The sequence below is a fragment of the Euleptes europaea genome, chromosome 8 (genome assembly GCF_029931775.1).
Source record: "Euleptes europaea isolate rEulEur1 chromosome 8, rEulEur1.hap1, whole genome shotgun sequence".
NCBI classification, from domain to species: domain Eukaryota; kingdom Metazoa; phylum Chordata; class Lepidosauria; order Squamata; family Sphaerodactylidae; genus Euleptes; species Euleptes europaea.
In genome coordinates, this window is record NC_079319.1 from 25,034,901 (window position 1) to 25,062,233 (window position 27,333).

Below are 27,333 nucleotides of genomic sequence, written 5' to 3' on the forward strand. Positions count from 1 at the left end.
CAGGCCTTAAAATAGGATACAGCAAACAGGGATAGTCTTTGTGGGGCAAGAACACCTCATCGTATGCTGTTTCTCTTATCCCCTCATGGCTGATTTTTCCAGTGACAAAGGATTCTCGCAATCGTCTCACAGAGCACTCCATTTCCCTTTACTTGGCAGCTTAGCTTATTACAAGATTTGACACAACACTTTAATATTTCCTGCAGGTTTGCCTCTTGAGTGGAGATCAGGCATCACACATTCCAGAGAGACTACGCAAAAATATATATTCCTGCGTTACAAAATATTGTACTACTCCACTCTACCAGCCCCACAAAGTTTAAATATATCCATTTTGTGGGGTGTGAGATTTAAAATTCACATTAGGCAACTGCACAGAAGACACTGCACTTTTAAAGTGGAAACACAATTCTTGCTAAAGGTTTTTCTCAGTGAAACCCCTTCCTTAAAGCTTTATTTTTTACCGCAGTAAATTTACTGATGAATACTCGGGCAAAAATAGGATCCACCAGGTATTGATAAGTCTTCACTGTTGTAGGAATGGGCTCTGGAGCTACAACCTGTGTTGGGGTTTGCACGGATACGGGGCTGGGGGCAAAATGGTAGGAAGATTTTGTGATGTAGTCCACAAGTCTGTTGTATTGTTGTTCAGACAATCTCTCTCTGCCTCCATCTGCCTGAAATTAAACACAGATTTACCAAAATTACCAATCTTCACTCTGCTAGCTCAAGTGAAAAAACCCCAAAGCTTCCCCAGTATATGTTAAAAGGCTACGAATCAGCACTTAATTAGATTTACCTCCAAGTCACAGGGGACTCTCTGCTGTCTGAGTTGCACCTTCAGCAAGTTGCTTTGCTGACTATCTTGTAGACACTCGATTTCAGTTACTGGAAATGCTTGTTGCTGTGTGTCTTCACTGACACTAACCACAAACAGCACCTCTGAAGTAAGCAGCAGACATCCTTCATGTTCCTGGCCCGATCCACTCACAATTACCACATCCAGGGCCATGTGGGCCTCTGGTCTCCCTAGAGACTGAAGCATTTTCCTGTTCAAAGAATAAGTCATGATTAGGGAACTTGAGCTCAAAGGATATTGTCAATTTCACCACACTTCTCAGTAAAGCTTCCATAAAACAAAAGAAAAAATATGGTAAACTGGAAAGAGATTCTGCACCACAGGTTCTGCAAATCCCATTTCAGTTTTAAATAAAAAGAATGTCATGCTTCTTTTGTAACAGTATCAAAACTCTTTAATCATCTGCAGCAAAGCTGACTTAATCAGTGGCCATAATCACATTCCCTTCGTCCAGCTCAGTTCTCATGCCAACAGAGAATCTACCCTAGAAGTTGGAACCAAACACAGAAAAGAAGCTAGCGGCTATTTCTGGGCGAGATGCTGTTCACGGGCTCAGGGTAAAGGTAGAGAAGGAAGATATCTGCTCAAGTAACCCAGACTAGCCTCAGAGGCCCAAAGACAGAAGGAGCTCATCACTACAAAGTCGGGCCTCAGCGCTGTAGCTTTGTATTAAGCACTACTAAACAAGCTGTTGTAAACTCAGCCTTTCCTCAGGCAAGAGCCTGTTAACTTGACTTCAGGCCAAAAACCTATTATAAAGCATTGTGGGTATTAAAAAAAGCGAGCAAGTGTCTCGATAACTTTACCAGACGTATTTGACGTGGCTGTTCAGAGCCTGCTCCGCATGTTGGTCGCTTGGAGGATAGCGCTGTTTGGGATGCTGAGAAAGTCCAGCTCCGTGCAAAATACCTGCGGTTAAGAGAAGTTAGGCTTTTTTTACTAGTTGTTCTTTTTTTTGGAAAACAATAACATGTTGCAGTGATGTCATCTTCTTAGAGCAGTCCATAAAACAGTGCAGATCCCAAAGTGATGTCACATCTTTGGATCGCCGGAGCAGAGATAATTCGTTCAACATTACAATGCAATAATCGTGCACTTAACCCCTAGCGGAGCTTAGCATTAGCTAGAAATAAACAAAAGACAGGACATCAGTCACATACCGGCAATTAGGGGAAACACAATGCTCTCGAGCGAGAGCCATCATGCCAGAATGGGATTGAAGACGTCATTTAACAATGCAGGCATAAAAATTCAAGACCATTGGTAAACTTTCTTGCTTTGTATTCAAATACTTTTACGTCTGTGTCATGATTAGTAAACATTAGAAGGCAAGCTTGCCCTGGATACTGCATTTCAACATAAGTTACTTAAGTCCAGCTGTTAAACATGGATCCCAAATGTTTACGAGCTCTCCTGGGGCATCCCGAATATGAGGAGTGCTTCCCGGTGCCAAGGCAGAGCTCTGCTGAGCCGCTTCTTTTCCTGTTTGTTCGAAGTGGGACTGCCAGAGCTGACGGGTGACCTGGCATGCGTGCTTCTCGGCGGCTTGTAAATTTTTATAAATGAAGGCATGGTCATTAGGCTGAGAATTAGCAGGGTGTAAAAACTTCACAGATATAATAAAATTTTTACAAGACTGATCGAAACTAGGTTAAGCCTGATGCTGCGAAGTTACAGGGCACAAAGCTGGAGCACTACTATGCAAATGGTGGAGGGGGGGGAGGAAGAATAGCTTTAACAAATTGCACACTCCAGTGACAGCGTAGATATTTCTACATCGGGGTGTCAGCAATTCAGCAGCCTTTTAAAAAATTCAACAAATACCAAATTAAATACTGAACTGGTTTTTGTGGGGGGAAATACAGCTTAATATTTAGCACACAGGCTGATGGTAATGCTTAAGAGAATGCATTCCAATTGAAACAATTAGCTTACTGAGGTTTTTTGACGTTATGCGAATGAAAATGTCATTTGCAGATGGAGAAAGAGAGAACATGTGTTGACTTCTGTGTGGTCTCCCACCCTCTAGTTCCCACCCTTGGGCATAATCCGCAGTCTAGATGAAGCTAAATTACTCACCCATGCGCTGTCATATATTATTGACAAGACTTGTGCATCTTTTCCACAGCTCTCTTGTCCAATGGACATTGAAAGCACCATGTGTTTGCTTGCATTGGCCAGGATCTACAAAAGGGTGCATTGCAAACCACTTTTCAAAATTAGAGTAGTCTCAAAAGCAGTCTGGGACAGGGTATGGAGTCTACAACTTAAAAAATAAGTCAAAACCCCCATGGAGTACTGCACACTACTGAACCTGCTTAAAATAGTTCCCTGGATCCCAGCCACTGCTTGCACTGGAATGCATCTCTGAACGATTAAGACTATCTCTCCCCCCCATCAACAGATGACGAGCAACCAATAATCACATAGAAATCCTGCAACATTTAGACTCTTCCTGCTTTGTACTACTTCAGAGGGACTGGTTTATCTGACTTGATCCCTGAAGGGTCAGTTGTCACAAGAATCAAGCTGAAAAATAATCTACACACTGGGGCTTCTAATCACTCAACAGACTGAAGATTATTTTACACACGAGCATGTTATTTCCCCAAATATACTTAGTGGAAAATTTTAGGGGGATGCACAAACACAGTTCAGCCTCTACAATGCTTAAAAAGGCATACAAGAAACCGGTAGAGAGATGGTGTGGTTAGTCTTTGTACAACCTTTTGGGTACAAACGATGTCCAAAGATTTAGTTAATGGAAATCTAAAAGCTTAACTGGGACCATGCCAGTGTAAGTGGTCAGTGAGTCATATTTTAAGGAGGGAAATCTTGACCCCATTAAAAGTAATGGAACTCTCATATTATGCAAGTAGAACTTAAAATATTTGCAAGTCCTTGGATTCCTTGATTTAATGATTCTCTGTTAAATCATTACTGGAACAATTACGCCCATAGGACTACAATAGGGTAAGTGGTTAGCTTGGTACGCGATGAATCAGCTATCTCTGACTCAGGAAGATTCAGGGCATTCCTCGCTGCGTTCCTCCCAACCCCACCCACCATATGGAGCAGATGCTGTACTCTGCATCCTGACAGCTACGGAAACTTTGAACAGTTCAGGTAGGGAGGGCCTGCTTGGCGATCCTTATGATAGCGGCTGTCCCTCCTTACCTGATTTTTTCAGAGTTTAGAAGCCCAGTGCACAGATTATATAACTTGCAATCCACATTGATATGGCAGCACTGGAAGACAAGCTATTTTTGTCAGCTTCAAAGTTATTGAAACATCTGCTAGAGAACTGCTAATGTCTGACCATCTTGTAGACACGTTGACTTTCCTCTCTGGATTTTTCTTAGTGACTAGCAACAAGGAGATATTTAATGGTTTCATTATTAAATGTTATACACTTTAACAATTTCTTGAGCTGTGAGAAATTCCCAACAGACATGCTGCTACAGAATCTGTTAGTTTTGTGATCCACCACAGTTTTTGCAATACATTTGTCTTACACATCCAGTTCTCTTGGGTCCCACTTGCACAACAGCTGATGGTTCTGTCATATTTCTTTTATGTACTTTCTTTGCATGCACCATCATGTATTTTGCAGTATTTAATTACTGAATACATAGAGCAACACAAAAAGTGTCTGACCAGAATCATAAACCTCCAGTCCCCAGTTTTGGAAACGGATTTTGCCATCTCATGGACAACCAAGTTTTGCCCATGATTCTATTTCACGTAAAAACTAGCAGCAACACTTGTTTTATTGTATATGCACTTCTTTTCCCATAAAGGCACATCTGACTTATGGCAACCCTGTAGTGTTTTCAAGCCAAGAGACGTTCAGAGGTAGTTAGCCATTGCCTACCTCCGCGTCTCGCCCCTGGTATTCCTTGGAGGTCTCCCATCCAAACAGTTGCCATGGTTGAGGATGAGGTCACCCAGTAAATTTCTGTGGCAGAATGGAGATTCAAACCTGGGTTTCCCAGATCCTGGTCTTACACTGTAAACACTGGTAAAGTTGTATATAGAGAGCCAGTGTTGTGTAGTGGTTAAAGTATTGTTACTCAGTCACTGTAATAAAAAGGCTTAAAACCTTAAGTAAATAAGTCCATGGATTGGATGGAGAGATTTTGCAAAGTGGATCTTTCCTTCCTTGCCGCAGTAGCCCCGTTCCCTCCCCATGAACAGCTGCTAAAGAGGGCTAGGGAATCGTCATCAACAACAAGGTCCATGGCAGGCTGCAGCTAGAAGAAGAAATCACACAAAATCCCCCTCCCATTCTTGTGTGAGCTTTTGCTCTATTCACTGAGCTTGCTGCACTTGTACAAGGCATGTGTGCATGATTTTGACCAGTCCTTTGTTTCCCCAAGCTGCGTGGCATTTTGTTCTGGAGAGTCATGTGATCATCAGCAGTGACTTTACAGGTGTGTATGTAGGGAGGCCAGGTCTCTTGCTTTGGCAGGAGACCTTCCACCCCAATGCATGCTGCAACCCAGGTGGGCAGAAGGGGAAATGCTGAGGAAAATGGTGGGGGTGATCAATGTTGGGCCGATACCATGATGTCACTTCCAGTGTGACCTGGAAGTGTGACCTGGAAGTGAAGTCATCATGTTGGGCAGCACTAGGGTTGCCAACCTCCAGGTGGTGGCTCCAGATCTCCAGCTATTACAACTGTTCTCCAGGTAAAAGAGATCACTTCACCTGGAGAAAATGGCCATTTTGGAAGGCGGACTCTATGGCATCATATCCCATTGAAATCCCTCCCCTCCTCAGGCTCCACCCCCAAAATCTCCAGGTATTCCCCAACCCAGAGTTGGAATCTTAGGCAACACTCAAGCATTTGCCCCTAACTCTACAGTTAAACCATAGAGCGTGAGGCAAGTGTTAGACTTTGCCCCTGTGCAATGATGTCATTTGGGGTCATGCCAGAAGTGATGTCATGGGGTAACTGGCAATGTCACTGGTGTGGGCTGTTCCCAAGTTAGTCTCCTAGCAGCTGTCAGCCTCATGCAAGGATTGCTGAATTCAATTCACATTGCATTTGCAGAGTCACAAAAACCTACCATAGCCAGTCTGTGACACTAGTTCAGCTGCTCCTCCAATGGGCTTCACGAAAACCCCCATGATTCCTTTTCCTACACCAGAGATAACACCTTTGGCCTTGTGCCCAGCTGAAGCCTGGGCCTCTGATGTTTTCTGGAAGTTCTGCATTGGCTGATCTACAATACCAGCAATCGCACCTGTAACGAGAGTTTCCAAGTATTACAGAAGCATAACAAATCTAGAACGAGAGGAAAATTTGGCAAGCATTCCGGTTTCAGTCCAAACAAAACTCCCTGTTTCAAAGCTATCAGCTCAATATAGTTATGCAGAATAACTCAGTGAGAGGTCTTATCTTCTGCTTATCCTGTCTTGTTTTTCTCAGTCATGTAAATGTTTAAATTTTCTGCCTCCATAATGCAATTTCTTCTCTCAGGTGCTTGCTTAAGAAGGTTTGTTGACTTGATAGAATTGTATATTTTAGATTGGAATGAATGTCTGCTAGCAGAGAGAGACTTTGGCTGTTAGGAAAATGCGATTTTGCATGTAAGCCTAAGATTGACTTCATAAGAAAAAAAAAGTCTGCATTCCATATATCATTTTAATATCCCCTTCCATTGCCAGAAATGCTCATAAACTAATGTGACCTCTGATATATTACTAAGCTTAGCAGAATTAGGCTTTGGAACTTTTTGTTACTGTCTTTGTGAACACAACCATATTTTACTTTAATGCGCATGGGTCAAACTTTTACAAGGGCCTTAATGACCCCTCCGGCTTTTAGTATCAACACAGGACTGCAGTTTAAATCTTCCTAAATGTAAACAGGTATGTAAGGTGGGATCTCTCTTTGATCTTGCGTTTACTCAAGCCACTTACCACAGACATGTCTCTAGTTGTTGTAACTTTGATGAATAAGCTATTTGGAACTCACTAAAAGGACAATGATTGAACAAAGTGACAAGGTGTTATGTGACAGCAACTGGAATCTGAACGGCCTGGGCTCAAGGTTGTTATTCAGCACAGAGGAAACCACTGAGTAAAGTCTGCCCACTGCCCCAATTTGCAGGGTCTTTACACAAACACTGAGATCAAATAGCTTGTCTGGAAGGAGCATTTATTTGGTCCTGACCTAAGCGGAGGAGAGAAAACGGGGCACTTGCAGGGATGCAGCTCAGCATGTGCGTGCATGCACACACACACACACACACACACACGTGATTCTGCTTTCAGCTTTGAAATGATACAATGTAGTTACTACTGAGAGATGCTGGCTGTTCCTCAATGTAATGAATTATATTTCGGGAGACAGCCAGGTTTAAGAAACAAACAACTTTGCTCAGCCATGAAGCTCATGAGGTAGTCTTGGGCATTCTTAAAAACATTTTTCACATATGTGCTGTGACTATGAAATAAAACTAGAGATATATTAGATTTGTAACCCACTCCTAAGCCTTTAAGATAGGGTGGGAGAAACACACTCCAGCAGCATATTGTGGCTACAGTACTAAAATATTCCCTTAATTGGTCCAGATTTCAAAAGAGAAATGTCCTGTAAACAAATAAAAAAGCTGCAGATGCATGCACTGCAGTGGTAATCTTGTGAAATTTTAATGGTGGTGGAAGCACACAACTGACAGTTCTTCCATCCTTAACCCTCGAGAGAAAACTTGTTCCTCTCAACAGTCACCTTTTAGAATGTCGCCTCTGATTGTTTTCTTATTTGGCTATCATGCCTATATAGAAAACTGTATGTACACTATGCATGTGAACATACATATTGTGTAGCAAGTATGTGTAGTAAAATGGACACATGCATCCATCATACATGATTGCGTACATATGAGGCACATACGATTTCATACATGAAAATGGTTACCCAGTTATGAAATTTGAAACTAACTCCCCGTAACTTCTTCTACCTTTCACCTTCAGAGTGCCAGCTCACTATTTACCCCACAAACACAGATCCCATGAAAGCTGCTAAAAGGGGAATTTCGGCAGAAATGCTACTGCCAAGGCATTTTCTCCTCAGACACACTCTGGCTGCTGAGACGCATAACTGTTCTGGGGCAGTCAATCAGGGCCACAAAGAGTTAATCCAGAGATGGTGGCAGTTCTACCCAAGAACAAAGGTCCCAAAGGGATGGGGCATGGTGCATAAAGCCTTTTTAAAAGCATGCACTCCTCAGTGGGTCCTACGCTTCTTTTCATGACTTTCATAGGGTTCAGGTCTTTGAGGTAAACATTCATCTGGAACACTGAAGAGAGGGATAAAAGCAATTATGGGAATTCATTTCGGGGGAAAGCTTGACCCCAAATTCCCTAAACCTCTCTAGAAGTCCCTTTGCAAAGGAGATGCGCTGAAGAGTAAGAGAAGAGTCCGGCAGGGATTCAGTACATGGCTTCTGACATTACTTTGTTGGGGGAGTGGGACTTACTTTTCATTGAAATTCTGCCTCCTCTGCAGTTAACCATTCCTACTGTCTGCCAGTTCTAAATTGATAAGTAAATCAGCTCCTCTTTGCGAAACAAAAACATCATCACTCTGTTGGCTTTGCTACCACTGCAATCCATCTGAAGACCCAAACAGCCCATTCTGTACTCTGCCTCGTGGCAAAATTATGTTCCTCTGCTATCATCTTTCACCCTCTCAACCATACAGACTGCACAGACTTTATTACCTTATTAAATACATTTAAACATCCTTAATGCTGGAACCAGGACATTTTTTCTGCTAAGCTCTCAAATTATGTTATTGTGTACTAATAAATGCCTTCTGTTGACTCCAGGCTCTTCTTTTCTATTAGTAGGGAAAAGGCTAGAGAAGTCTCATGTGACAGACACAGGGGCACTTATATTTTTATAGGATGCCTCCACTTCGCTAGCAGTTCATTGTGCTATGATGTGCTGCCCTCTCCCCAAAGCACAACCACACACTGTTGCCACATGGAGAGAGAATGGCTGCCTGGTTGTAGTCTAAAGGACCTCTTCCTTCAAAGGTCTGTGCCACACGTACAGCTTTGACGATGCCCGTGAGAAACTGCAGTGTTGGTCTACTGCCAAAGGGGACAAGGGGGGAGAGAAAAATTCAGTTCAAGCCACGCATGTGCTGTTGATAGATTTGGAAAAACTTTGGGTTGGATCAACTGGATCCCTTCCATTAGTGCTTGCCAATGATGTGTTTTTTAAGTGTAGGTCCTTTCCTTAAGGGATCCAAAGGAATTTAGGGTTCCAAGAAGGGCTTGTGGGTCAGTGCCATTTAGTGACCCCCAGTTGTTGTTGTTTTAACCAAACTACCACCCCTGGGGCTCTATGCTGAAGCCATTTAGAATCCATTTAAGGTTGCACCAATCCACTGGGTGCATTCTCCCCTGCCAAAACTTTCCGCAGAAAAACATCGCCTTCCTGAAATTTGTCCAACCTGTTCTGTGGAAGCTGAAAAGGGGCAAAGAATAGTATGGGGCATATTTTCAAATGAGATAAACCTGTTCTATTTTCCTCATGTCAATCAACCTCAGGACACCCACCAGGGCAGAGATCTTGAACTCTCCCTGCACCCCCAAAGGCTCTTCTTGCTCATGTCTCACTTTCTGACCTCAAGTCAAGCCTGTCATCTTTGGGAATGGAGAAGCCTCTAATATTTCTGATTCTGCTGGGGTTTTTTGCCTATTTTTTTTTACTTTTATTGTCACTGGTTTTATTGCTGATCTTATTCTGCAGAACTTTTGAATTTTTAAAATTCTGCTAGTCACCTTGGTTCTGCTTTTATATACTAGAACAGGGGTTCCCCAATGTGGTTCCCGTGGGTGCCATGGCACCTGCCAACACCTTTTCTGGTGCCCACCAAGTGTTTTTAGGAAGTGGATGGGGCCAGGTAGGGTTTTTACCCAGCAAGTCTCCTTCTCCTCATTGACTGTTGGAGATTTGTTCGGATGTGCAGATTTAAAAAAAACAACGTTGTGCTGGAAGCTACCATTGCAGCACAAGGATCTACACTGTGTTACTGAAGGTAAACTGGCAATCGTTTTGTGGCTGGCTCCGCCTCTTGTGGCAGCCATTTTGTAGCTGCGCCCACCGTGCCATGTCAAAATTCCAAATGTGCCTGCAGGCTCAAAAAGGTTGGGGACCCCTATACTAGAAACAACAGGATAAGAATGCTCTAAAACCAAACAATGAAACAACTATGGACAGGCAAATGAGTATTCTGTAATTTATTTCAACAGCCCAGACATTACCTTGATTTCCACGCAACTACTACAGAGTCTTCTTTGGGTACCTGATTGTACACGGGTTCCCTGCAAAAAATACTAGGCAAGGACCCCTGGGACTTTTCCTGACCCCTTTTGAGCGAGCTTCTGTGTGCCATCAGAGCAGGCAAGTGAATGGTAGCTAGATGATCAGTGACAAATCAGCATGTTTAATGTCACTGTGAACTAGAGTGCATCAGCCATCGGGAGAGGTAGAGTCTTGGTGCAGATATGGCAAGAATGTATGGGGCGGTTTCACGGCCTCTTGTACCACCGGCCAATTGTTTATATAACTTCATATGCAGGCAGGGTTTGTGCTGGAATGAGATGCTCCGATTGTTTTTATACAATCAAATGTTAATAAAGCTTGATGCCTACAATGAAGTGTAACTGCCAAAGCCTCACTTGTAATATACAAGGTGGGCACTTGCTCATTCATATTACAATGAAGCTGCAGATATTTGTTTAGGCGGTTAATTCCCCCCCCCTTACCCGGTGACTCAGAACAGTGGGCATTATTTCAGCAAAAAAGAATTTGTAAACAGAACCCGAGAGACAGGGGAGAAGTCCCTCATTCTGTTTAAGTAAAACAGTGCAGGCAACTGCAGTCTATGCCAACTTGTAAACTAATGTTCTTCTGTATCTTGAGTAAAGGCAGCAACTAAGAACAAGGAGCAATCTGGTATGCTTAAACAGAGCAGCAATAACTTCAGACTCCCAGTACAATGCCTGACCTCTCGAAGAACGGAGGAGGCTCCAGTGTTCTATTTCATGCCACTTCCACAAGCCAAAGTCAAGAGTGTTCAAATAATGAGATACCTTGAGGAGATCTCTAGAGCGAGATAAATTAAGCAGCTCTTTTATGTGCTGGTGCTAAAATGATGAGAGCTTGGCCCCTAACACTGGCACCATCTCCCCCCCCCCCCATTTAGAGGACATGCACAAAAGCTGGTTCAGTTGAGCACTCTGGAGCTATGGCGTGCATTCTGCTAGCACAAGCGGGGTTTGCATTAATACATGCATAATTCCTCCCTTGTGCTCCCAGTTATTGCTGCTTAAACAGAAATCTGTGCTGCTTTAAACACTAGTGTCATTTTATAAAGCCTTTATAGTTGCATACAAGCCCAGGCAAACACTTGAGTGGGCAAAGGACGTGCTCTTATTCTACTGCTTCCTTTCACTTCAGTAAGGCTTGCACAGGATACCTTCCCAGAGTATGGGGCTCTTTAGGTATTTCGGGTCATCATAACTTGTAGCCGTAGGTATATCTGAACCTTTTCCAGGGCGTCTGCTGCCTAGTATATGGGCATTTTTCAAGGCAACTTATGTCATGCCATGAAACATCTTCTGAAAAGAGTAACCCAGTTTCTAATGCCATCAATTCATTGCAGGGAGGAACTCCACGTTAAGAGAAATTGGGGGCTGCTGCAGAGAGTGAAATCCGGGCGTTGAGTACTCATCCCATAACGTATGACGCCACTTAACTTGAGTCCTGCTATGCTTCTGTTATGCTTCCTTCCTCCAGCCCTGCTCCATGTCCCTGGCTAGAAGGGAAGGAAACTGTACCATATGCTGCTAGAGGGAGGGAGAATTCACACAGACTACTTTACTGGACAGTAGTCCCTTGCTTCTATATCACATTTTTCTGTCCACAGACTGAACTAAGTGTGGCACTGAAAATTAACAAATTGAAAAAAAAAATTCAAACTTCCATCCCTTCTAAATGTTTTTATTGAGGCATTTGAAATGCATAGGGTGTTACATTGTCTCACATGAAAACATTTTACTAAGCCATACAAATCTGCACTCCTTTGCTAGTTTAAGAGACTCATTTCCGAGACACATGGCTTCTCAGGGAGCTTACAGCTCATTCCTGAGTCTTGCAGTGGCAAGGGACTGTGTGGCCGAGGTGCTGCCTCAACCAAGCATCTCAGCTATATATGATGCAAAGGAAATGACCATGTCTTTCTACCTGTTCGATTCAGAAGACTGCAAACCCAAGTACAAAAATCATTTTTTTAGTGCTAGCTATATATGTCAAGCAGATATAAGGACACAATGACCTCCTAAATTTCCATAATTATTATTAACAAGAAAACATTATTTCATTCCTTTATAATTGTTGCTATATATGTAGTTTGCTTTTGTTTTTTTTGTACTGTGCATTCAACTCTGTTTACACTTAATGAATTGTGAATAATTATTGCTGCAGAGAATGGAATAGAATTTGTAATGTGTTAAAAACTAGGATAATCTCTTCTGTCCACATTCAGATTGGCAAGAGGTCCTTAATCTCGGTTCCTGAATATGTTGGTAGGGATTCAGCCCTTGCTCCCACCAGAAACTACAAGGCAGAAGGAACTACAACATATGAGACATAGAGGGTCACCGGCTAGGGTGGCTGCAGGAAAATTACTGAACAATTAAAGTCCTGTGAGAAATGCCTTCTTTTCTGCTGATTTCTACCTGGTCAGGGCCTGCTCTTTGGCCCAAGACCATTTTTGTCAAGCCTATTAACCACCACCCCAAATTTATTCTACCTTCTGCCTCCCCCATCCTCATCCCAACATCAATCATCTATTCTGCAGGGGTGGAGATAGGGTTGCCAATGCCCAGGTACCAGCTGGAGATCTCCTGCTATTACAACTAATCTCCAGCCGATAGAGATCAGTTCCCCTGGAGAAAATGGCTGCTTTGGCAATTGGACTCTATGGCACTGAAGTCCCCCCCTCCCCAAACCCTGCCTTCCTCAGACTCCGCCCCCAAAACCTCCCACCAATGGCGAGGAGGGACTTGGCAACCATATGTGAAGATGCTCAGTTGCCATTGCTAGAAGCCTGCAGGGATATGTGATTATTAGTGGATTAGGATACTAATCTAGCAGTGGCATTTGGAGAGGACTATTAGAACAGGACATCTCTGATGCCTTCCCTAAAGCCACACACAGATAAATTATTTCAGTGATGGGTCTGTCAGCCCTGAGCTTTCTTTTCCAAATTAGGACGGGATGATGGAATAGTCAAGTTTGCAGTCTCCGTGTCTAGTGTGGGTGTGTGAGAGTTCTATGCCTACGGAGCATTTGACTAGTGGAAAGTTCTACCTGCTTCAGTACGTTAATCTTCATTGGAACCATATCCACCTCCTTCTCCTGATATCCTGCAACTCAACATGGGTCCCCACCCCACAGTTTGTGCCTACCTCTGGTTTAAGTAACAAGCAGATTGCTGCTGTTCCTATTGTAAGATCACTTTTTTGCCTTTTCCCTGACTTGGCCTTCACTTTGCCAGGTCATGACACCTGGATTTGTTCCCTGGAGTCTTTTTCCTTAACATGGCAACAGTTAAGACTTGCATGAGCATTTACCTTGAAAAAGTTCCTAGACCCCAAGAATCTGGAATTGAAAACAACAACAAAATCCAAGCTGTGCGAAAACTCCGGAGATCTCAACCCAAATAGTGTAACCAAAATACAGCCTAAAAAGAAGATATATTTTGCAACTACAAGAACCTGGGGCATTTTAGTTCAGATTTCCTTGCCCGCTTTCCCCCAAACACTAGAGACAGTGCTAGCCATTTCAGAATCTGTTACCTAGAAGGCTGATGCCCAGTCGAGAGAGGCCCTGCCTCAGTCCTTCTCCCAGGTTCTCAGGGAGTTGTCTTCTCCATTCTTCCTGCCTGTTATAGTGCTCCTCATCCAGCGACAGCCTATCCATGTTCCGAGCAAGGCTGGTGGCCAGATTGGTAATTGATGTCAGCGTGCCTAAATACAAATAGGTTGGAAACGAGTACTGGCTTAAGACTTTGTGTGATTCAGCTTATTTGAAACAATACACTGTAGTAATTCATCTGTACAAGCTAGTCCCATGAAAAAGAAATGTATCATTAGTTCAAGACTCAACAATATGTTCAGTGGTGCTCAGTGTGGCTTTTACACAGCCACCCAGCCTTACATCTTACAAGAGAGCCAGTGGAGTAAGTGGTTAGAATATCGGACTAGGATCTTGAAGACCCAGGTTCGAATCCCCATTCTGCCATGGAAGTGGGTGACCTTGGGCCTGTCACACATTCTCAGCCTGACCTACTGCACAGGGTTGTTGTGAGGGCAAAATGGAAGAGAGGAGAACAACATATGCTGCTTTGGTCCCCAACCAAAACCTTCATTTGCCCAGAACCTGTCACCAAATAGACAGACATGTTAATTGCAGAAGTAGCAAAATGTGTCAGCACCAAGACCTCTTTCTTTGCTCTAAAACGCTGGGTTAAATATTATTTTATCCTGTTTGGACATTCAACACCTTGCAGTGGGACTAGGAAGCCACAAGATGGCACTGTGAATGTATCTATGTCCAGGAAAATCCAGATGTACGCTTGCTCTAAAAACATTTTCAGAAATACTTGAAAAAGTGCCTACTTAAAAAAAATGGGTACATATAACGAGACAACTTGGTGTAGGCTTGCTGAGGCACAGCACAAGTACTAAACTTCTTTAACGTCTCCATTTGGTTACTGCATGAAAAAGCGGGCATGCAGAAAAGCTTAAGTCGCCAGAGTATCTATGTTGCCGCTGTTAAAGAAATCACCTGTTTTTAAACATAGAGGGTAAGTTGCGATTTGTTACCCAACCAACTAAAAGATAACAAGTTGGGACATATTTGAGGACAGCAAGTTGACATCATTTTTTTAGTGCCTTCTTTAAGGAACTGTGACAAGCGGGCAGCAGGATACGTAGCGGAATGCGATATCTACCTTTGGAAATGTGTTTTACGAAGGATGTGGTTCCTCGGGAGACACCACTCACAAAGGCTCCTGGCCCACGAGTTAGTCCTTCATACGGGAGCCTGAAGAAATCAGCTATCCCGTTTCCTATGCTTCTTACCAAGCTGGCAGGGCTTCCAAGGATTTCCAGAGATCCCACGACCCATCCTATGCGAGGAGACAGGGGGGAAAAAAAGATGCTCCTTAAAAATAAGAGAAACCACAGTTGCAGGAAAGAAGAAGAAACATCTACTCCCCCCCCAACTTTTATACTAAAATTTATCACCTCGTGAACTTCCTTTGAGAAAAACACGGGAAATAGCTCATCCACTATGGACGGAGCCACTGCAATCTTTCATGCTTTCTAAATCAAAGAGATCCCGTTGGCAAAAATACAAATAGTTTTAAAATGACTTCCTTCCATGAGCCTCCCTTATTTCTGCTAAAACTGTGTGTGGAGAGATGGATGCTGCATGGAAATGGCTGGAAGTCACAGGAGCGGAGGCCGAGAGGTTGGTTTTGTGTGTGTGTGTGTGTGTGTGTGTGTGTGTGTGTGTGTGTGTGTGTGCTTTGGAGGCTTTGCGTCCTGCGAAGCAACTTTGTTATTTCACGTCCTCATGGCGAAAGAATCATGACAGCTAGTTTACAGTGATACAGTGTGCAGCCTTGGGGGAGTTGTGAAGGTCAACGGCTTGATGGGGTGTTGGGAAAGGGGATGCAGGTTTTTGACAAGTGCATAAGGAATTATTTTAATCCAGCCCAACAGCTCTGGGCTGATCGCTTTCTTGTAGCGTCTAGTTATAGCCAGATAAATGGCTTCTGCTCAGCATGGTTGCGTAAACAGTAATGGCATCTGCAAGATGATTAATACTCAGAGGGGAGGATTCCTTATGAGTATCCCCCTAAGAGAAGGAGGGTGGAGGAGACCTTGGATTTAGTTTTCTACGTTAATTTATGGTTGCTGGCAGATAGCCTGCATGTCCAAATGCATTTGCCCTTTTGTATGTTGCCAGCTGGTTGTGTTGTTTTTTAAATTATTTTAAAGAGTTTACTATTATTACAACACAAAAGAATAATCAGTAAATTTGACATCTATATGTTTGTTGCAAGCTGGTTTGGAAGCTAGCATTATTAATGGGACTGATAAGGTTGTAATAGTTGCAGCATAACCTGTGGGAAGGCTACCTGAAAATGGCCCACCACCCTGGCCCAAAAGAGCACTGAGCTATGGGTTACAGCAGATGCCGGCCCCACATAATGGACGCTTACTTCTGAAATAAATCACAATATGGCAAGGATTTCTATCAATATTGACTCATGAGCCAAACCTGGCTATGTGGGAAATCCTGAAGGAACTTGGCATTACTGGCTAATGTACAAGTGGACAGCTGTAAGTCATTTCCACACTACTGATCCTCACAGGAGTTGCTCCTACAAACAAAACATCACAGAAAGAACAACAACAAAGACTATTGTGGCACCTTGAAGGCTAATGAATAGATTGTGACATAAACTTCCATGGGCCGAAACCACTTCATTGGGTGCATCGATGCAGCAGACCCTGCTTATTCCATCCTGCAGCTCTCTTTTTTAACCTGGCCATGGTGAGCTCCTAATATGCCAGCAGCCACAGCAGGGATCAGAAGTGTTGTTTTCTGTTGCCCCAGAAGGTCAGACCAGAACCAACGGGTTGAAATTAAATCAAAAGAGTTTCCGTCTGGATATTAGGAAGAATTTTCTAATATTCAGAGCGGTTCCTCAGTGGAACAGGCTTCCTCGGGAGGCGGTGAGCTCTCCTTCCCTGGAGGTTTTTAAGCAGAGGCTAGATGGCCATCTGTCAGCAATGCTGATTCTATGACCTTTGACAGATCATGAGAGGGAGGGCATCTTGGCCATCTTCTGGGCATGGAGTAGGGGTCGCTGGGGGTGTGTGGGGGAGGTAGTTGTGAATTTCCTGCATTGTGCAGGGGGTTGGACTAGATGAGCCTGTGGTACCTTCCAACTCTATAATTCTCTGATTCTATGTGTGTGGATGCTGTTTCCAGTCTGTTCTCATGCTGCCTGCTGCTATTTTCATGCCCCTATGTGAAAGCAACCCCTATTGTGTGCAATAAAACCAGATGGTTCTTTCCCATATGCTTACACAGTGAACATGAATGGGAATGGTATACGGTACAACCGTGGTAGTTACAGAGCAAAATAACAGTGTTTTAAGCAAAAGCAATACTTAGTAGAGGATGAGCAAAGAACTCTCCCTCTACACTGTGACATAACATGTTCCTGTGCAGGCAAAGGTTCAGAAGAGTCACCTTCTCAATGCACATGTATGGAAATCAGAGAGGATATCCATTAATCTAATAGTTTGCTCACTATTGATCTTGTATGGGAAAGAATCAGTAAAACAAACACACTTCTCAGATCAAAGAGCAATAAACATCTGCGTGCCAGTCTAGCATGAGGATTCCGTGAAGAAAGACAGATTGCTAATCATAAACGGCAGCCAAAAAGAGATTGAACAAGAAAACAGTGTTCGGTGGCATAATATGCTTCAAATGTTTAGAGACGTACTGAATAATTTAATGAAAAACTCCTGTTGTGAGTTCATGCTAGGAATTAGTTGTTTTGCTTCTAAGTAGTGCCTGCTTGGTTAGCAAAGAACAGCAGCAACAACAAAAAGATACCTTTTCTCTGCTTTTTGCAAGCTTTAGAACATCCTACAGGAGTCCAACTGTTGCTCTCCACCACCTATTGTTTACTGCATTTTCAGTTCCACCCCTGTAGTCAACTCCTCCTGCCACATCTTGTTTCCAAAGACAATGGGTTGGCGCAAATCTGCAAAAATGGTGCTTACTGCCTTGTCCTCCCTCCAGAGCCCCCTACTCCTCAGAAGAGTAGTGGCTGAGGGCTAGGAAGACCATCAGAACGGGATGCCACATGGTATGAAGGGGGAATTGGTCCAAACTACCCACTCATAAGAACATACGAACAGCCCTGCTGGATCAGACCAGTGGTCCATCTAGTCCAGTACCCTTGTTCACACACTGGCCAACCAGTTGCCCTGGATGGACAACAAACAAGGCATAGTGTTCAACCTCTTTCTATGATGTTGTCCCCTAGCCCTGGGTTTCAGAGCTATGGAGGTTCTCTTTGCTCACCATGGCTAGTAGCCACTGAAGGACGATGAATCTGACTCACCCTGTCCTCACTCTGCTGAACAATTTTGAGGATGACTTCAACTAATTCCTCTTCTTGGGTGCAGTCTCCCATGCTACATACTGTTCTGGAGGGTGCCCCAAGTTTAGGGGGCATACAGAGTTGGGCGGGACGGGAAGAAAAATGTGGTAAAAATTGCTTCTGTGAATGTACTCCATTCACCGAAGCCTTAGAGCCAACCCAATATACTTCTTCACACACAACAGTCACCATGCAACACCACAGCAATAAGGGCGAAGTGTTAGGCTGCCAGTGGTGATTTTGGAATGAACCAAAACCAAAAACTGATTTCCAATGGACCTGGTTGGTGTGGCGAGGGTACACTAAAGTTCTGATTTATGATGATGATACACTTCTGCATCTCAAAGCATCGTGTATCCTTGTTGACAGCTGTGTAAGCTGGGAGCTGGTGGGTCATTATGAAAATGTCATCAGAACATGCTTCCAACACAGTCACAGGCTTCCAACACTTGGCCACTTGATCTCAACACCTGCAGAACGGTTATAAAACAAATCAACATACCTGCTCTGAATAATGCTCCTGCAGCATAATGCATGGCCAATGCATGAATCAGCTGCCTGGCAGTTGTGAAAATGGGTCCGCGCTCAAAGACGGAGAAGGAGAGGGGTGTGTGATCTGAAGCAATGTACAGCTTCAGTGAAGCGTGGATGCTGACCAAGAGGCTAACCGGCTGAATTGCCAGCTTCCTTAATTTCACTGGATTGAGCAAAGCGTTCGCATGCTGCCTAACCCTTTCAGGCAGTATCTGGTTTACAGCATGAGCTTTTGTGGAACGGCAAACTCCTCTGCTGTCTGGCAGGTACGTCTCAAATAAAGTCTTAATGTAATAAACAAATGTGTCTTCCACATACAACAGTGCTGGTTTCATTTCAAAACTGAGGTCATTCACATGAAACAGCAAATTCTGCTCTTCCGACAGAGTGAAGCGGAGTTTGAGGAAGGAGTTCTCGCTGTACTCTTCCAAGTCTTTGTTGGATACTATGAGGTTATGCACTTTAGTCCACTGTGCGGATTCATTTTTCTCTCCCTGGCAGAGCAGGACCGGAAAATGGAAATTGGATTTGTTGTAAAGCTGATTGTCCAGCTGCAAGTCTCCGCAAAAGATCTGGAGAGTATAAAACTGCTGAAGGTCGCTGGTGGTCTCCCCACGGAATTCGTGAGACAGAGGCCTGAGGTAGCTGGCGACCGGAACCATACGAAGGTAAACATTGTCCAGCATCAACCGCACAAGTTCGGATGATGTCCTGGGGTTTGTGATATCATCATACACAGAGAGGCTGAGCTGGCAGATGAATATTTGGAACACGAGGCTCTGCTCCTGAGCTCTGTAGGAGAGAACACAATAGCTCAGTTCCTCCCATTTCAACCAACAAAAGGACCAAAAAAGGGGAAAAAATGATGGAGTAATTCAATGTACAAATCTCATTAATATAAATTAGGTTTGGGCATCAAAATCCCGGCAGCCAGCAAATTAAGAGGCATTATTGATAGACTGTACCAAATTCAATCCTTGCTAGCCATTTTTCACATCAATTTATAACTTGAACTTCACTCTAACGTTTCATGCACAGTAGTTCTCCGTTATGCTTGTAATGTAGCATGAAGTTGAAGCAGACAATGGAAAATATCCTCACAGATTGTCAGATGTTACGTTTTTGGCTCTTTTGCTGGAGACAATATGGAGTGTTTCTATTATGGATCATTAACTTCACATTATGGAAGCAATATATTCCTCTATTAAATCATCACGACTATTTTAAACTGATGATGGGGTTGCTTGCTTTATAACATTAGCTGCTCTTGGCCGAACTGAACTAACAAGTGGGCTATTAAACACCAAGAACTGCCAATTTCATGGGGATTAATACTTAATTATTAAGTATTAATAATTGCCCCAAATCTGCACACACATGCGTTCTGGTCTTTTTGGAAGGCAGCCCCTTTGATAACTATAAAAGTGAGATTACAGTCCAAGTTGAGTGATGCTTGCAGCAAAGATTTCGCAACTGTAGGGCACGTGGAAAGAGCATAAGAAAATGTCATAAAGATGATCGACTGCATAGTTTGTATGGGACCATTCTTCTGCCCTTTGTCATGAGAACTCCCACAGACTTCAATGGCTGTTCTGTGTGAGGAAGGACCGCCAATCTGGTCAAATAAACTTTAAACTTGTGAGTCCTCTCAGAGTCTTGTTTATTGTACCAGACATTTTGTGTTTATCCTAGGGTGACATGACCTTAGATGTTAGATTGTCATGTTTTACTGTGATATACCAAATGTTAACATGTGGTCTAAACATACGCCACACATACACAGCTACACTAGACAAAACAAACAGTTATGCCAGATTTAATAAGTCACTTCACACCTAGAGGGATGAGCAGCTGTTAATGGGACAGTTTTTGTTATGGCTTCCCATGCATTTTAATATACCTGTTCAGGTTGATCTGATGTCCTGGTCTTCCTTCGGGGGCTAAAGTTATCACTATTGTTCCATACTGATGAGCAATATCCACGTAAACATACCCAAAGCCAGTTAAGAAGATGATCTGGAGAGGGGGAAAATCCCATTTAGACATCTACGATGGTTATACCTCAATTCAGTAAAATTAACACTGGCTCCCAAATACTTACTGCAAAGTAACCACACTGACATCTGTTCAACTGTGCTAAAATGAATGGTTGGAGGTCTGAAACCTTTGGATTTCCATTTCAAACGAAATAAAATCAGGACTGTGGCATGAACCAAAAGGTCCACCACACCCAATATGCAGTCTCGCCAAAAGTCACCAGCACTGGATGCCTGAGGTATAACTAGGGTTGCCTACCTCCAGGTGGTGGCTGAAGATCTCCTGCTTACAACTGATCTCTAGGCAACAGAGATCAGTTCACCTGGAGAAAATGGCTGCTTTGGAAGGTGGACTCTATGGCATTGAAGTCCCTCCGCTCCCCAAACCCCATCCTCCTCAGGCTCCACCCTCAAAATTTCTAAGTATTTCCCAACCCAGAACTGGCAACCCTAGGTATAACTCCAATGGGCACACTTCACTCCTAGGTCACTCTTGCTATTTCTCTGTTCTCTTACGCACATTGCCATATTATTTAAAATACCCCCATTTCTGCAATGTTTTGGAGGCAGAAAATACAGAACGCTTGTCATGTGTATGTTCATGCACAATGTACCCGTGCACACTTTATCTGCATTTCTCTCACACAGCTAGATTTCCAATACCTTGGGTTGAACTCTGCCCCCAGAAACAGTCTTAAGTTATATATTCTCGGAGTGGAGGCGAGGTAGGGAAGAGAAGCAGCCAATTTCTATCGTTCATTTCAATGAGGCTAAAAACAGAGTGCTGTCTAACTTAATTAATTCAACATAGAACCCCTGCCTAAAATACCCTTTTGAAATTCTCTTTGATTGCGTATTTACAATTATTGGTATTCCCATTTATGTTAGTAAGACTTTCCCCAAATGAATGCACTACAGCAGTCCTCTTATCTTGTTGGCACTGTTTAAAGTCATTTCTGCACACTATCTCCCACAATAAAGGACAGAGTTCTCTTCAAAATACTGAAACTTTCAGGTTTTTGGTTGGGGGGCGGCTGCCTAACACAAATTATTCCACACATGAAACTGAGGTGGTTTAATCCCCACTTGAGGACTAAAACACCTCAGGAATTAATGTAAAGCTTGGATTTACTGTGGAGACACAGAAAGCGCTGTCCTCTGCCAAGCCAAAGCAGACCCCTGGGACTTGCAATCTTCCAGGTCTGACTGGGTCGTCAGGAAGCCACCCCTCCCCAGCACTATGTTCATTACAACGACAGGGCTCTTGCACATCTCGTGTTGGGCATGGTTGTACACTGCCACCAGGTATAGCATTATTTTAGTCCACCCCTCCCCAGTTCTCTGTGGCTGAAAATGAATCCAATGATCAAACACTCAAATTTAGGCTAAGTAGCAATTAAACTCAGTCCGTTGCTCTGCTGGCACAAGCTTCCACACCTCCCTTTGAGCACACAGCTTTATACAAAATGGAATGCAGATGCCTCAACGAATTGGTGTTTCTTTATTTCTCACACACAGGGATTCTAAAATGCATTAATCTGAAGCTCAAAAATCTGGTTTGGGGAACAGACAAGTTCTGCATTCACTGAGGTGCATTTGGACGTCATGGTGAACGGGAGCTTGATTTAACCCAGAAGGGTCTTGCATAAAGCTCCTTACGTGGAAGAAAGGAGGGAGACAGGGTTGTGCATGAGCACAAGCTGCGTTCATGCACAACTGGAGTTTAATTATGGTTTGTTGTGGCATCTAAATCCAGCCTCAGAGGAGCCAAAAACAGGCGTCTGAAGGAACATTCCTGGAAAAACATCTAAAATAGGAGAACGTGTGACTGTCGTCCTGGGACAAGACAGTTTGCTGAAACAAGCTGGTCAGTGAGTTTGAATCAATATGTAGTTTTAAGGCATCTTTTTTTTTGGGGGGGGGGTTCTCTTTTTGTTTCTCTGGCTATTTTTGTTGCTGTTCTCGTTTCTCTTTGTCTAAATGGCCAGGCAAGTAGGTCCAGGATTTTCATAATTCATTCAAATTATTATTTATAATCAAATATTTTCTTTCTGTTTGGAGAAAGCAATCATAGCCATGTTGTTGTTTTTTTTAAAAAAAATACCAGCAGAGGAGGAAGAAAAAATCAAGGAAGATAGGAGGTTTTAGATAGAAGCATATTTGTGAACAGGGTAGTAATTTGCCTGAGAGAATCTGGATTGCCGGTGATGCTGCTAAGGAAAAGAAGAACCCAGAAAGATTCCTTAACACCTCAAGTATAGGGTTTCAGGATTAGCACTGGGGGAAAGCTTGTTATCTTAGGAAATTACAAAGATAATATTAAACAAAGAACCACGTCAATTTCCTCAATGTTATTCTTGAGCAATAAAAGAAGACAATAGCTTGGGGTAGAAAAAATGAGAAACTTTACAATTTCAAGAGAAACTTTAGCAAATTGGGAGAACTGCTTGCTATAAAACACTGATATTTATTTCCAAGACTTTGGAGAAGTTCCTTTCAAATGCAGAAAACCCCTATGTGAGTTTCAAAGAGAACCTGCTGGAAAAAACGAGCATAAAAAGCATTCACGAAACTCAGCGGGCATCTCTGTTGAGTGGACGGCCTGACCGTTGACAAGTCAGTAGCAAGAGCATTGTATAAAACACAGAGGTTCACAAGGCAGACGACTTTACAGTTGGCCCTTTCATTTATGTTAACCAATGTTACAACTGTAGCCCTGTTTACTTTTTCCACCAACTAAACATAAAATGTGTTTTCTATGGAACAAGAAATCAAACAGGAGAAAGCAGAGCGGATGTCATCTGCAGCTATACAACTTCAGATGGGACATCGATAGGCTGAACATTTTCTTGCTGGGAGCTTTGCAATACTTGCACAACTACCTTTTCCTGATACAATAATACAATAATGAAATATCTTGACCACCAATTTTTTTCAAGAGACAAGCAAAGGGTAATCACACATGAAACTGCCTTATACAGAATCATTCCCACCGGTCCATCAGGGTAAACACTGTCCACTCAGACTGGCAGCAGCTTTCCAGGGTCTCAGGCAGAGGTCTTTCACATCATCTGCCACCTAATCCTATTACTGGAGATGCTGGGGATTGAACCTGGGACCTTCTGCATGCCAAGCAGATGCTCTACTACTGAGCCACAGCCCCTCTCCAGGTACCCTGAAAAATCTTGTTGGTCTTTAAAGTGCTACTGGACTCAAATTTTGTTCTACTACCACAGACTAACATAGCTACCCACCTGAAACTATCCTGACCACATAATCTAATTCAAGGGTAGGCAACCTTTTTTGGCCCATTGGGGAAAATGCAATGTTTACCTGTGAAGATGTTTGTGTACTGGCAGGGGTAGGGCTGTACTTGGTCAGACACACTGGGAGCAAGCAGAACCCACTGGGGCTCATCTCAGACCCAGATGCCATCAACACAGGCCCAGGAGATTATGTCAGGCATAAGGCCAGCATGGTGTAGTGATTAAGAGCGGTGGTTTGGAGCGGTGGACTCTGATCTGGAGAAGCAGGTTTGATTCCCCACTCCTCCACATGAGTAGCGGAGGCTAATCTGGTGAACTGGATCTGTTAGAGCTCTCTCAGCCCCCCAACCTCACAGGGTGTCTGTTGTGGGGAGGGCAAGGAAAGGGTGATTGTAAGCCGGTTTGAGTCTCCCTTAACTGGTAGAGAAAGTCGGCATATAAAAACCACCACCTATTCCTTCTCCTCCTCCTCCTCCTCTTCTTCTTGCTTTCCTCCATGCTGCCAGCTCCAGAAGGATGCCAGAGCCATGATGGTGGAGAACCAGAGTGGCATGCCAAGCAAAGTAAGTGTGCCAAGCACGTTGCTGTCTGGCACATTCACTGGGGGTTTGCCTACCCCTGGTCGAAGTGCTGTTTGCTATTCTTACTACAACCAACAATAACAAAACCCTAAAAATGTGCACAGCGCTGCAACTTTTGGTGACTGTGCAAGTAACGCCACGTACCATGTAGTGTGAAATCACAATGCCATACCAGGAGAGGACAAGGACAGAGGAGGGGAGCTGGGCAGATTCAGGGTGCCTTTTCTGAAAGAGGGGAACAGAAAGTGAGGCTCCTCCATCAGCTTCCCTGGCCAACCGTCACTTGTGCCCCCCATCTCAGACTTCATTGGGGTCCACTCATCTTGCAGAAGGGAGAGAAAAATAGGACTTCTTCCATTGAGCAGCAGCTGGAACACCAGTTGGATACTGCAGTCGTTATCGGGTTAGGCCTTAATAGTGTGGTTTTAATTTTTTATTGTAATCCTTCTTGTAAGTTTTAAAAACTGAAACAATGGGATATAAATACCATAAACAAACAAACACCTATTCTGGCTACAGCTCCCTCAAGGGTATTGCAGGTACCTTCCCTTAATGTTCTACCTGCATTTTTAAAAATAAGACTCTAATTCTTTCATTTGTAAAAATATAAGAAAAAAATCCAGCAGAATTCTACCTAACTGTTTACCAAGAAGTGACCTTACTCCCCTCCTACTACTGGTCTAGCAAATGAGTGTAACGGTACAGCGATGCCTAATAAAAGCTGTTATATCTAAACTGGCAAACTATGGTTTGCACGTCCCCTTGAAACCAGGACTGCAAACCAACTTAACATTATATTGTTTACAATCCAGGGCTGTGTTCACACGAAGGATTCTCCATGTTTCAGCCACCTGACTTTTTTCTTTTCAAATGATATTGTCTTGCATTCAAGCCCCATCCATAAGCACTGGGGCAATCTTTTTAATGTTTAAGAAGTAGAGTTGGTAACCTCCAGTTGGTGGCTGGAGATCTCCCTCTATTACAACTAATCTCCAGGCAGTAGAGTTCAGTTTCCCTGGAGAAAATGGCTGTTTTGGAAGGTAGACTCTATGCCATTATACCCCATTGAAGTCCCCTCCCCTCCCCAAACCCCTACCAAAATCTCCAGGTATTTCCCAAACCGGAGCTAGCAACGCTACTCAGAAGGGAAATGGACACCTTCATTTTCTATGAAAAGGAACTCCCCCTTCATTTCCCCCTCCTCTGCATGGTTACTTGGATTTCTTTTCTTGTTTCTGGGCACCGAGCAGCGTTGCAGTGCTGTTACTGAACCACAAAAATACAAAGACACATATGTGTATGTCTTTCAATAATTCTTGTACATATTTCAATATCTGTGGGACACAGAAGTTTGTAAGCTACACAAAAAGCTTGCATAACTGAGACAGGAGGACTGGGTGGGTAAGGGACTCACAGCTTACTTCCATTAGCATAACCATGAAAACGCCCACACTTACCACGGTGCTTGAACTAACTATCCAGCCTGGAATGCAAAGAGATTCGGAGGGGGGAATTTACAGCATTGCCTAGGTCAAAGAAGCAATTCATTAATTGGGGGGGGGGTTTGGCTCAAGCCTAGAATGCAGAGATTCTTCAGCAAAGAGGGGGAAAGAGCAATGCAGCCATAATCTAGCAAGGAACTAATTCATTGGACGTGGGGATTTCTTGGCCCCACTGCCTTTCCCACCTAGTGACAAACTAATTCATTCATTAATCAGGAAGGGGAGGGGGGATCATCCCCATTGCCTTTCCAAGGGCAGAAATGTTGCTGAAAAATCTAGGGAGGAATTAATTCATTGAAGGGAGACAAGTGTGGCAGAAGGATTTAAGTATTCCATTATTCCTTAGCTGTGCTGTTCAAACAAACAAACAAACAAAAAAGAATTACAGCTCTGAGCTATTCCTGAGCAGCGGCATGCATACCAAAAGAAAAGGACGAAGAAGAAAGGATCATGATGGTAGCCTGACATAAGGCAGAGGACATCTGGTGTGAAAGGGAAAGACGGCAAATAATGGAGGAAAACGGATTATCCTGCAGCATTTGGAGTCTCTGTTGCAAGTGCAAATTGACGAACAATCACGTAAGCAACATGACCACCACAGGCACCCCCACACACACACACACAAAGGAAGCAGCCCTAGTTTGCAGGGCAAAACAAACCACAGCCAGTTCAGGTGTAATGGCAATCTATGTTTTATGCTAAACAAGAACTAGCTAATTGCTTAGCAGCTTATAAGGGGAGCAGCAGGAACTGTGGAAGCAGAGAGAGGCACACGAGCTAAAGGGCTTGACCAAATCATAGTTCAAGATTTTACATGGGAACCAACTCTGGGTCTCTTAGGAGAATTTAAAATGTACTTTATGGGTTAATGTGGGTGGGAGTTTCTGCCCAGAAAACTTCCCCCAAAATGTAGGTGCCCATGGACAGCATAAGCACAGCCTGTTGGATATGGCCAATACTCTTGGCATCTGAATAAAATTAGCTGATGTGGAAGAATTTGCCCATCCCACTAAAGATCTCCCTTTTGTTCTGCAACAGCCATGACTCACATTCACATTTGAGTTTATACAATTATATTGGCACAGGAAATGTTATATTTAAGTGTAAAGCTGCTGATACGGTAATTTACTAATTAATTGGCTCACTTTAACTGCAAAATCATGCCACTGGCTGGCCTAGCTCATCTTTGGTCTGCTCCTACCAGTGTCCAATGACCATTTACTTTTGTAGTCAAGTGAATGAACTGCAATGAACTAACCTGGAGAACC

General features: G+C 43.4%; 1 protein-coding gene across 2 annotated transcripts in view; it reads right to left on the reverse strand.

The window, feature by feature from the left end:
* Positions 1 to 354: 354 nt before the first annotated feature.
* VPS13B (vacuolar protein sorting 13 homolog B) overlaps positions 355 to 27,333 on the reverse strand; it is a 410,777-nt gene continuing 383,798 nt past the window's right edge. For both annotated transcript variants that reach the window (XM_056853998.1, XM_056853999.1), the window contains exons 55-62: positions 20,581 to 20,696; positions 18,649 to 19,472; positions 14,904 to 15,080; positions 13,747 to 13,917; positions 5,932 to 6,108; positions 1,666 to 1,768; positions 800 to 1,049; positions 355 to 677 (exon numbers count right to left, since the gene is read on the reverse strand). In XM_056853998.1, the coding sequence (XP_056709976.1) occupies positions 429 to 677; positions 800 to 1,049; positions 1,666 to 1,768; positions 5,932 to 6,108; positions 13,747 to 13,917; positions 14,904 to 15,080; positions 18,649 to 19,472; positions 20,581 to 20,696 (2,067 nt within the window). In that variant the 3' untranslated portion in view covers positions 355 to 428. The remainder of the gene's footprint in view (positions 678 to 799; positions 1,050 to 1,665; positions 1,769 to 5,931; positions 6,109 to 13,746; positions 13,918 to 14,903; positions 15,081 to 18,648; positions 19,473 to 20,580; positions 20,697 to 27,333) is intronic.